At 41.9% G+C, this 12,870-nt stretch overlaps 1 protein-coding gene across 5 annotated transcripts in view; it reads left to right on the forward strand.

Moving 5' to 3' along the window:
- Positions 1–12,870, forward strand: part of LOC119652274 (trissin receptor) — a 463,147-nt gene that overhangs the window by 393,713 nt on the left and 56,564 nt on the right. For all 5 annotated transcript variants that reach the window (XM_038056265.1, XM_038056267.1, XM_038056263.1 and 2 more), the window contains exon 7: positions 3,357–3,527. In XM_038056265.1, the coding sequence (XP_037912193.1) occupies positions 3,357–3,527 (171 nt within the window). The remainder of the gene's footprint in view (positions 1–3,356; positions 3,528–12,870) is intronic.

A 12,870-nucleotide genomic window follows, 5' to 3' on the forward strand; every position in this document is an offset into this window, starting at 1 on the left:
GATGAGCGTCCGGAGTGAAGTCTTTTAAAGCTAGACCAGACTTCCCAAGGCTTCTTACCACATTTTCGATGCATCAGACCACGAAATTTCACTAGCAACTGAAACTTTCAAATAAACTCTTTGCTCAACGGGGTCAGCATTCATACCAGCGGATGAAAGGTCTATTTAACACTTGTGTCGCTAAGGGGTGCAATACTCGAGTTGTACAGCGCAACTCCAAACTTGAGGCTTGATATGGGCGCAACCAACATAAAACTACCACAAGGGGACCAGCCGCAAACAACCGGGCCGATAACATATCCCCCAAGAATTGTCCCGAAACGTATGCTCTCAGAGGGATATCCCGGCTCCCATGGTACCAGATAACCTCCACTTCAAATGCGTCCCTTGCCGAAGCAGATCTGACGGCCCTCCTCAAGTACATGGCACGGCACCCCCCAATGGGATAACTGGAAACAGCCCGGTGTAGAGAACGGCAACGAAACTTTCCCACTTGTCAATTACTGATCTGTGTACAACACAACGCATAAGACATCAAAAGGCAACACTAACACAAGGAACTGGTGCGTGTTCGCAACGACCATCACGTCGTCATCAGGTGGAAGTCCATCTCAAGCTCGAAGCACACAATGAAACCTTCTCTGGCACCCACGCACTTCACGTCCTCTTATGTGTCCCGACCTATCCCACATTTGGTCCATCTAAACTGCCTCTTAGATATAATATTGTCATCTAACAACCTTTTGACCGCAAGAGGTCTTAATCCTCCCACCTGACTACTACTATATAAATCTGTTTGTAGCAAAGGTACGCCTCTTCTGATCCTGTAGGGTGTAAGATGCCGGACGACCTCTATATCAAGAAGGGGGGCACCTAACAACACCTGTATGGCAAACTTTTATTTATATGCATCTAGAAGCTGTCACGTTCTGAGCTCGATAAGTGGCGAATGACGCAGGTTGCCTTTCAGTAGCATCTCGACGATTTTTTCCGTTAAAACTGCGAAGCCGATTTTAAGAGACCACGCATCAACGATGCGCAGGTATTCAACACCCCGCTGCTATAGATCAAGTCAGAACAGGAATGAGGAGATCATCCACAACCACCGAATTAAACTCACCCAACAGGTCATCAATCATAAGGTTCTATATTAATGAACCAATGATAGATCCCTGTGGGCAGCCGTGGTCCAGATTAACCCACACACGCTTACTGATACTTTGGACCAATGCTTTCCTACCATGGATATAACTTCAACAGAGCTAACTCCTGGCAGCCACAATAACGCAGTGTATTTGTTAACACAACAGACAAGTTTTTGGAATACATTAAGGCGTCGTCGGTGGACCTGAGAGTTTGGAAGCCATTCCGGATATCCGACACCAGCGAGAATGTTTTTGCCCTCAGTTGCTGGAGCATTATCCACTGCAGGACTTTGTCAGGTACCGGGAGAAGAGACAAGGCTTGTACGACTGAAGAATACTCTTATCCGTCTCTAGTGACTTCAGCATCATAACAACCCTGGCAGTCTTCTAGAATGCAGGGAAATATTCCTCCTATAAATAACAATCATACAGACGCAGAAGTGAGGTGAGTGAGATGGGGCAATCCAGCCAGTCATTCCATCCCAGCCAGGTGACTTTCGAGACCAGAACCTCACCATACTTTCTACAATTCCGTTTCATTGCAGAGGAGCAATTTCTCTCCTCGCCCCCTTCTGCGCGACCGCCAGGATACATAGAATGCTCGGATCTTTGAATTAGTTCTTCCAGCAAGACATAAACACTATTACACCATGTAAGCACCGACTCTCCGTTCGCCTTTGCATGTCAGGCAGACCGCTTTACAGACATCGGGAACACACAGACATCGGGAACGATAACCAATGGTCGACCCCTTTCCCAAGGGTTATTGTTACGCTCCCCAGTGAACCGCCTCCAGTCATCTTCCTTCGACTGCCTCAACATCTCTTTGTAAAGGACACACTTCGCCTGTAAGCGAACCTAGTTTGGTTGACGTCAACATGGGGTTTAGCATGACCGCGCATCCTTTGAAGTCTCTTCCTTAAGCGTCGGGCTCCCTTCGCCACGACTATTGTAACGAATCGACAACAATGACATTCAAACCCCTATTGATCAGCACGCCCTCAACAGGCGTATGGTCACTGAAATTACTTCCATCCAACAATCTTCGTGACTGGACAAATGTTTTTGCTGCAACATTCCTATATATAACGTCAATATCACTGACGCTTCAGGAACTCCCGAACCTATAAATATTTGAAGGGACACACAACGCGATCTAGACGCGTACCATTACCAATGGCCGCCATGGCCGACTCCCTAGCAGTGAACACGCAAGCCTTTTACGCAGCAATTGATTTCCCAGGGTTTCTGCACCATGGCGACTCCAGTGCTATGCTCGCGCATATGCTGGCCCAGATTGTGTATCACGGCAGTTGCTCTAACGCAACTCAACTGGAGCCTGGACATGGCACTTAATGGCAGATATTCACCCCAGCTACTTTTACGGCATAGGTAAGGCCCGACCAGAAGTCCCCAAAACGCATAGTTCACGCAGTCCATCTCGTTGGTTCAAGAGGAAGCCACATCCTGTGATCATACCCTAAACATCTGAACTGTCTTTTATGCAAGCTTAGCTAAGTAACTTCCATTTTCCATGATTAGAAACATCAGGTATTACTAATATGAAGTTTCATCTAATGGTCGGAAACTACCTTTGATAGTTCAAGATATGATTGAAAATTTCATGTATTTGACTCTTCACATAACTTTTGATTGGAAGTTTCCGCGAAACTCCAATTGCTCTGGTCACTAATTTTTGCAACATTCATGGCTTCATTTTTCCCTTTAAATTGATCATTCAATTTCCATTGCTTGTTGAAATACTGACAAATTTATTTAACACGCACTGAAAGATATGTATCTACTCGTATATACCCATAACCCGAAATAAGGATGAAATTCCTGAACGCGCTGTTTGTAATTTTCAATCAGGCATTCATGTCTTCCTATTGTGTGAAAATTTACACACGCTGTCAGGTAACCTTTTTGTAGAAGTGAAGTGAATGAAAACCTCGGAATCAAAAATAGAAACACGTAAAATTGATTGGGTCACAGGTAAATGTAAAGGTACGCAATACGTCAGAAACTACAAAGCAGTGGCTGAGTCTCTGCATATAAAAAGTGTGAAATCTGCTATGAAATGAATAGGGACGGACAAATATGTTGTATACTTACTGGTAAGGAATTCAGATTTTTCTTAGGCTTCCTTTTCTTTATTCAACCAATTTCTTTCAGAATTTCCATTTACTCACCTTTTCCTTTTCCTTGCAGGCTCTCTACAGTCGAATAGCGATAGCATTGTGGAAAAGCAGTCGAGGATTGGAACGACATATAGCTTTGCAGAACACATCGACGTGTTCACCGTCATACTCTGGCACACATCTTTTTCGGCGCCCGAGCAGCAGATATGAAAAACGGGCTGTCGGAGTTACTGAGAGCCAGGTAAGCATGACACATGTAGACACACACGCTTCACGAGGATCTTATTTATGAGTAGCATGTTTAATTACATGGAAATTAAATCCACTGGAAGCAATTTCCTTTTGATGTTTGTAAGAAAAAAGGCGGAAAAAATCAACTCCATCTCTTGACTAGTGCCGGGTACACTCCCCAAACGGCATGATTGTAATTAAATTAATCTAGGAACGGTTTGATCTTTCCACACTTGATATCTACACCCATGCACAGTGGAATGTCATAAGATACTCGACAAATATATCAGCATATGGTGCTTAAAAGTCATCTTCCATCAAAAGGTTTGAGGATGTACTCAAAAATTTCATTAGCTTTTCTAAGGGGGAGCATCCCAGAAAGTGAAATAGAATGAAGTCGAAATGCAAGACCGGGAATCAAAAGGAGCACAAAAGTCAGTTCTTAATTCTTACACACTTTTCCTTTGAACTCCTGGTTCACATGAATTTGTTTTCTAGGATGATGACAGAAGGCTAATAACATATACATGAAAACATGCAGCCAGCTTGCGAATTCATTGCTATTTAGTTTGCTGTGTGAGACCGCAATACCAAATATAATTATTTTCATTCCATTTTTCAACTATACTTAACATGTGGGGAAGAATAGTTTTTCTCAAATGAAATACGTAAACTAATTTTGAAAAACCCTTCTTAAAGAAAACAGCAATAGTGTCTGGAATTCTCGCCCTTTAAAAATACCCCCACTTTCTCCTTTTCTTCTTATGTCTTCAAAGTTAGGATTATCCGCACTAATAAAACGTTGGTATTTGTTGCTTTTTCACAGGCATAGTCCAGGTGTCATTTAAAAGTGATGTTTGTGTCAATCATCACCCCCACGTGTTTAATAACCGGCTTCCAAGTGATCATGTGGCCAACAACACGAATACTAATCCTATTCTTTTTCGCACTGTTGGTAATTAAAACCGCCTCCGCCCTTTGTTCCGTACGTAGTCAAGCTGAACCATCTCCAGCGACCGTTTAATGGCTTTGATGAATTCGTTAGCGTACACTTGAATATCTACAGGTTATTTCGCGAAACTGATTATCGTGGCCTCCTTTAATACAGGACAAACTAGGAACCCATTGTGTATCACGTTCCATAGGAGAGGACCCAACACTGTGGTACTCCTACTATGATGGAGTGCTGCTTCGATCCCTCACCCGTATCGTACTAAAGTTTCGCCACGTAACTTGGGGCATCTGTTTTAGCCAAAAAGCTTTTATTCACTCCCAGCTGGCTGAATTGATCCCATTTTTGACGTCCAATGTTACCACGGTGCAGCATTTGGAAGAGGAGAACGCGGGGTCAATCATTGAATGGACTTGGCGAAAAGTAAACTGTCGCTCCGATAGGCTATCCCTACATATTATGATAGAAAGAATTCTATTGTAGATGACCCTTTCAAGACTTTTTCCTATCGTGCTAAAAAAAACTTATTAGGTTTCGAAATCAAAAGTATTTTTTTCCTCTTCCACCGAGTGGGAAAAATTTCACTACCATGCACGGCTCAAATACGCTGATAACCAGCAGCCTCCATTTCCGTCACAAACCTCGTCCAAATACCGTACACTTCACCAATAGTTCGACCGCCTCTTTGTGAAGATTCGCCGCCTCCGCATAGCAGCATCGCATTTTCTCATTATATGCCTAATCATTTGTGCTATCTCCTGTGAAGCTGCACCATCGAGATTGTGACCTCCCAATAGCATTTCCATAAATACATCCTTTCGAAAAGTTTTTCCATAATAACTCTGATTCCCGGGTACGCGGAAATGCACATCGTCGCATGACCCATTTTTTATTGGGAGGAAAATTGCCTGATGGTCGTTGAGTATAGTGCTCACTAGCAAACCAGACCGTCCTAGCCGCCATTTGGTACATATGTCAAATCGATTATTAAGACTGATCTTGTCCTTCGGAATGTGGCGACATTTCTGGTATTTGCACGACTTGCACGATGACGTTGAGTTATAGCGGATGAACTTCTTGCATCCGAAACTAGCATATCTGGCATTTCCTCGTATTGAGCCATCGCTTGATCGATCATGGCTATTGTACTATATATTCAAATACCAGCTATTTTTTTCCCGACTAATCCAACTACCAGGAACTACATCACTTGTAGGATGGTTTGAATTGCACGCGCCCATATTATCGCCTTGCCAGTTACACCTCTAACCCTGGCACCACTCTTATTGTTGTCATAAAACTCAATGATTGTGGCCACTTCAACTTTATGATCTCTATGATCTCCTCTCATTTCTCTATTGTATATCTGGCTCTTGTAAACACTGGGTGTCTAATGTTGCCTGCGAAGTACCAATAGTCGACGCCTTCTTACCCTTGTAAAGCATACATACGTACATACGGGTGGTGCGAACAATTTTCAAAGAGCCTCGTGGATATCATCCTTGGTAGTGATGTCTTTACATTTTATCACTATCTCCGGCTTTTAGCTCATACCTGCCTCTTCCTCTAAGAACTTCTGATCCTTGCCGAGGAAATTGAAATAATGACCAGTTCGTTGTACAGAATACGAATGGGTCCGACCATATTTTCATTTATGAATTCAGTAACTCTATTATTTTCCCTCCCTGTGAGGCGAGCGATGATTCGTCCGTATTCAGACCCTGCTCCTCTGTTTGCTTTTCTCACCGTACACTTTTGTATTTATTTGCTTTCATGATTTCCACCCTTCACTGTCGTTGACTTCGTGCAGCATCGTCAAACTTCTTTCCCATTTTTTTTTTTGTCCACGGGTGAGTGATTTTCTCCTTCCTACCCGACTTGCGCATATTCGCGTACATCTCGAAATGCATACAAGTACATGTTCATATGTACATACTCTCTTATCCGCACGAAGGGACACGCCTGATGGGAAATCTTTCAATTCAGTGCAGATACGTCCGTTTGTCTATCTGTCACACCTTATTTACCAGATTTACCCAAAGCTGGTGCCACAAAATTTGGCGAGGAAATGTAGTCTGCGAATTTCTTCGTATATAACAAAGGGCACCACACCGTTGAGTTTGGGGGGGGGGGGGCTTCCAAAGGTAGAGAAGGGTACGCAACATTTGTTTTGTAAAATATGGTCGTGTGGGGTATCAAATGAAAGGGCTCCATTAGTACTTTTCAAAAATGATTTTTTATATTCTGTGGAACATAGGGGAGTGAGGGTTCAAAAACTGAAACAAGTCTGATTCTCAGCTCCTCTGTAGAAAAATCTGGAAGAAATCACAGTGGTGCATCTTTATGAAATCTAGGCTTTAAAATGCATCTCGTTCCAATATCTGCGCGAATAAAGTTAATAATAACATATTCCGCTGGTTATATAGCAAATTAATTTACTATGAACCACTTAAACTGGATGAGACGCTCGCCCTTAACGCGCTTCGTAGGATCATCGAACATCTAATGAATATCTGCGTGCTTTTTGGTAAGACGTAAGACGACCCAAGCCTGTTTTATTTGCAGTAGCTTGCGCAATGATAAATTTGCTCTTGTCACCGCGTACGACCTGCAGTACTTACCCCGCTTTGTCACAGTATCAAGCTCTAGCGTCTGATACTCGCCTCCGCTCGCAATTATCATCAACTCCTTATCAGTATTTATTCGCTTCCACATTTATATAAACAACAAGGCCTTATCATGACCCTTTGGAACGTCTACTGATACTAGCTTAGTGTTCATCAGTATTATCTGACGAGCTGTTCGAGAAACCTGTCGATCGCGCAACAAGAAATATTTCACATTTGAAATAATAAAAACTTCTATTCGCTAGTATTATTTATTGGTCTTGCAAACACCGATATTTCGGGAACCACTTGTTCCCTTCATCAGTGCCAGCAATGTGAAGGCTGGACGACAAATGGGTAGCAAATTTGACAGGCGGTAAAAGTTTCACAAGTCTACAAATCTTTCATTGTTATCTAAACCTTTCTCACTTTTATATCGAAAGTCTTCATTGGTGGGAAGGGGCATTCCGATAGTGACCAGTTTTAATGCACCGGGCGGACTTTGAACTCCGCTCTTCCCATCGCGGTAGGGAAGTTTTTACACATTGCACGAGCTCCTCTGGCGCTCGATGTAATAACAGTGCATATCGGTCAAACGCCTTTCCTAGACCGAACAAGGGAATGTAAAGAAGGCGATATTTTTCGCAGTGTTTTCCCAGGAGCAACCACGTGATTTATTTTACGTCAGTAATTCCCCCACCCTTAACAAATGCAGCTTGGTTTACAATAATTTGACTAATGATGTGGAATCGTAAAGGAATTTGAATATATATTCTTTTTCCATATTGGAATTCCCAATCAAATGGTACTCTATCCTTATTTATAACTTCATTGAAGAGCACGTTGGAGCCACCTTTTTTTACAAAAAATTACAAAATTACCGTTCCAAAATTTTGCTGTAATGGCTTCAGATACGGTTGCTTTCCCAGAGTTCATACGCCGAAGTCAATTATATCTACCAATGGTTATTGTATTAATCGGTGCAATTTCTAAAAACGTCCCATCCCTTTTAGTCGCTAATTGCAACAAGTAACGAAAATTCCTACTCCACAGCTAAAAGGGTAGCCAGCGTCTCAGCGAGATAACTGCGGAAGTGAGTACTATTACTGTAATTACTCCCTATATTGCTTTGATACTATATTGACTTTCCAATCCTTATTTCTCAACTGGGCTTAGAAGAATTCTTGGTATAAATCACATTGGTTTCTGTGGCAAATAAGTCTATGAAAGAAATCATTTAGACGGATTGCCACCGGCGCTTCAAGTATGAAAGGTTTTATGTATTTGTTAAATAAAAATATTTGGTGGGCATTTGTCTTGATACCCAGCACGTAATGTACTCTGATATAGGCATACATTGTGACAGAATATTCACTTTCGTAAGCTACTGACATTCAAATTCTTAGAATTTACACCGTTGGCGCGACCATCCAATTGGATCAGGTGTTGAAGGGTGTTAGAACACTTCATTCAAGACCTAACGGTAAACTAAAGGTTCGCAGTACCCTGTAGGAGCAATGTGGTCAGCATTGCGCCCGCTCGAGATTATTACCCTGATTTACTCATTCACAGCTAAATTGAATGGTAAACCGACGTCAAATCCCACTGCCACTAATGAAATTTGAACCGCGACCGTCCATATGACAGCCTTCTACTCTAACCACTCACCTATCCGGGCAACTTTAACCTACCATAAATTTGTTAATAATAGTACGATTTCCACCAAACTTGGTGCTCTATATTAGCGTATATTACCACAAAATTTCATAATTTTAGGATGAAGGGGATTTTGTAGTTACAGGAAATATACTCTTCTTAACTTTATTTGAATAGATATCGGCACGGAAGACATTTCGGAACCTAGTCGCCGTACAGTGGCAGCTTCGTGATTTTTTATTATATATTCCTAGGTTGGGTGCGTTCTGAGAATGGGTCCGAGAAAGAAATTACCACTTTTCATCCCGCGTTCTCTCCCCTTGTATGTCAAAACTGAGAACACCTTTATGAACTACTAATTGAGACTTTGCATTTCATGCTCATATTCGGTGAAAACAAACTTAGCTCCCCTCTTTTGCGTATACGCAGACCATATAGAATAATCTAGCTCACTGCATGCGCGGGCACTCTTAGTTTCCACCTTCCCTCCAAATGTGATACCAATCGGTGTAACCATTTCTGAGAACAAACAAGACAGGCAGGCAGACAATAAATACAGGGTGCGGCAGCGTAACTTCCTTTTTTAAAATGCGCGCCACTCAGTTAGTTGATGTCATAGCGGAGCGCTAGGGGTCTCGTTCAAGAGGGGATACTGTAAAGTTTTGTCCCGATACGGTTCAGTCGCCATCATGCGTTGGAATGGTGAGGAGCGTGCCTTTGCCGTTGAGGTTTACTTTTCAAGCGGATGTTCCGTTATTGCAACACAGCGTGCATTTCGGAATCGCTTTAATTTAGCCCCGTTGGCTCCCGTCCCAGACCGCAAATCAATTGTTACATGGGTCACTACATTCAGACAAACTGCAAGTGCGACAAAAGGAAGAACTGAAGTCCCTCGGCCCGTTAGATCACCTGAGAACATTGAAGCAGTGAGAGCGTGAATGTTGCGATCGCCACGGCGTTCTGCGCGCAAACACGCATCTGCCCTTGGACTATCCGATCGTTCTGTGAGAAGAATTCTTCGTGATGATCTTCATTTTCATCCCTATAAGATGGTGATAGTGCAGGAACTTTCAGAACGTGACTTCAATTCTCGGATGAACGCGTGTGAGCTTCTTCTTGATGTCGTTCCCGAGGGTGCTATTGTTTTTTTAGCGATGAAGCCCATTTTCATTTGTGTGGGTCGGTTAACAAACAAAACATGCGTTACTGGGCTGACACCAACCCTCGAGAATTGCATCAAAAGCCTTTGCATTCACCGAAAGTCACAGTGTGGTGTGCAATTTCCTCAGCTGGAATTATTGGTCCCTGGTTTTTTGAGGAAAATGACGTTACAGTGACAGTGAATTCGGACCGGTATGTAAACATGCCACAGAATTTTTTTTTGCCACGGCTAGAAAATTTGGATTTGGGGGACACTTGGCTCCAACGAGACGGTGCAACAGCACACACTTCAAGAGCATCGATGGCTGTTTTGATGGAACACTTTCCAGAGCGCCTTATCTCAATTAGAGGCGATTTGGAATGACCGGCACGCTCTCCCGATCTTTCCCCTTGTGATTTTTTTCTATGGTGTTTTTTGAAATCCCGTGTTTATGTGAACCGTTCAAGAACCCTACAAGATTTGAAGACCAACATCCAAGAATTACGCAATGTATGGAGAATGGGAGACGTCACCTAACAGATTTGATCTTCAAAACAATGTAAATAGACATGTACCTACATTATAAAAAATAAATAAATATTTTCCGATGCATACAATGGTTTTCATTGAGTTTTGAAAAAAGTTATGCTGCCGCACCCTGTAGATTTTAATAAGATTTTGTTTTACATGAAAAGAAAGTTGGCTATGAGCAAGCTGCATATTACGATGGAAGCTTAAGGACTACCTGAAATGTATCTGTCAAATCGTAGCCGATACCACGCCGGATATGAGCTGCAATACAGAGACTGTTTAGAAAAAGAGTATGAAACATTCAGGCAACTATAGATGCTTATAGGGTTGTTGAACCCCAAAAAGCCAAATTTTAATAACCGGCAGATGGCCCTGCAGGATAACATCAGGTGAGGCATCCTTTATGGTACCAAATATGATCACAATCGATTTACTTATGTGGGGAATATAATTGTCACACTGGAGAAAGCCAATGGATTCATCTTGAAGAAACTTGTTACTAGGGTCGATTTATATCATTGCTGCCTACTTAGTGCGCCCCCTTGTTTCTAGTAGCTCATAAGAGACACTAGCTTTGGAAGCTGGATGCGTCTGATACAAAAATTTTTGCATATTTCTTATTTGAAAATATCTGGGTGGACATTTATCCCATTTGTACCTAGTTCATAATGTACATACATATATTATGTCAGATAATTCACCTTAGCGTGATACTCGCATTGAAACGCTTAGATTGCAGTAAATTTACACAGAAACTAAAATTTGACTTATTATTTCCAGTTGCTAGGATTACGCTTATATAGCCTCTATTACTGCAAAATTTCATTCATTTAGTATTAACTTAGAAAATTGTACACCCTTTTTTGCATGTATCGCGATCCCCCCTTAAAATCAACGTAGAACCATGATACCCCCTGCATGCGTAGGGTTTCCAATTTCCGCCAAATTGCATATCAATAGGAGTAACCGTTTCTGAAGAAGCACTTTTGTGTGACAAACTGACAGATAGTAAACAGATTTTGATAAAGATTTGTTTTACACAAAACTTTAACAATTAAAACACGACACCGTGGATAACTTCAGAATTATACGGTATGTTTGGTGGTTGAGTCCACGCATACCTCTGTCTTGCCTATAGACGTTCAATCTGAAGCCAGCATATTAACTAGGATTTGAACACCTTCGCATCGAAAAAAGGAGAAAAAGAAACCTTCCAATAGATTTTCCACTGAGTTAACATCGAGAGAAAATTGTGTTGTTTCACTATCATCTTCTTGTTTGTATTCACCCATTGTTTCATTTTCTAGCCGAGTCGGTTCGCCAGAACACTTTTCATCTTCTCTCGCTCTTCATATGAATGATCTCCAACATTTATCGTTGTTTGGGGTACTGAACCATAGTTCCCTTTTGCAGTCTTTGGACTCTTGTCCTTTGAGTGGGATGTTCAGATTAATATTGATCAGCAAGTTACCAGTGTTCACGACGATCCAAGACACTTCTCTCGCAACTTTGCAAAAGCGGAAGTAACTCTTTTTATCAGATAAATCACTTTGAATTTGATTATTAGTAACGCCCATAGGGCCATGCCTTTGCCCCAAAAACGGTTAGAAGGGCGAAACTGTCGTGGAAGCCAGATCAGGGGGAAAGCCATAGAGGGTAATAGGTTTTGATAATACCACAGTTAGCAGCTTCATTGGATATGATGTCAGAGTAGATCTGCTTCAAAATGTTCTTAGGAAGCAGTAAAAACAGAATCGAGCGACAGTTTGAACCTCAATCTGGGCAACTGTTTTTTCTCCATATCAGAACAGTTATGTCATGCCAAATAGAGGGTGTTCCATCTGAACCTAATAAAAGAATTCACGTTGCATTTCTGTGGTCAAGACTCGCTGGTTGGTAAGTAAGCGCACAGATTTCCCTCACCATCACCAGCAGTCAGTTTATTACAAAGCGGGCAACACTACGCTTTACTTTAACCAATGAAATCTGATAGATCTACCAGTTCTACAGCGTTTTCTGGTCAAAGAAGTCATGTCAAAGTCGGCTCTTCTGTTCTATCAGCATTTGAAAATCATACCACTATGTGTCACTATCGTTGAGATGTTGTTGTTGGTGCCGAGATGTTGTTTGGTGATTCTAAACTGCATAGGTCACTGGTGAATTAATTTTAAATTTCCTCAATGGCCTCCACTCGCGTGAGAAACACTATTTTCTCTTTTTTATAGCGTTTTCATGTACATTTAAGAAAACGTCGGGTAAGCCAATGTCAAATATGAGAAAAGTATGCGGTTAAGCGCATTACCACTAAATCATGCCAAGGTAGAAATAAACATAGGGTGGCAGCCACTTTGAAAGGAGGCAGTGCAAGGCTCCTTTTGACTCATTGCGTATAGCATGAAGAAATGAGTCTTCGTATGATGCAATTCTTTTCTGGATACGATTGCTATATATGTATGTCTACTTAAGT

The sequence above is a fragment of the Hermetia illucens genome, chromosome 3, assembly GCF_905115235.1.
Source record: "Hermetia illucens chromosome 3, iHerIll2.2.curated.20191125, whole genome shotgun sequence".
In the NCBI taxonomy this organism is placed as follows: Eukaryota; Metazoa; Arthropoda; class Insecta; order Diptera; family Stratiomyidae; genus Hermetia; species Hermetia illucens.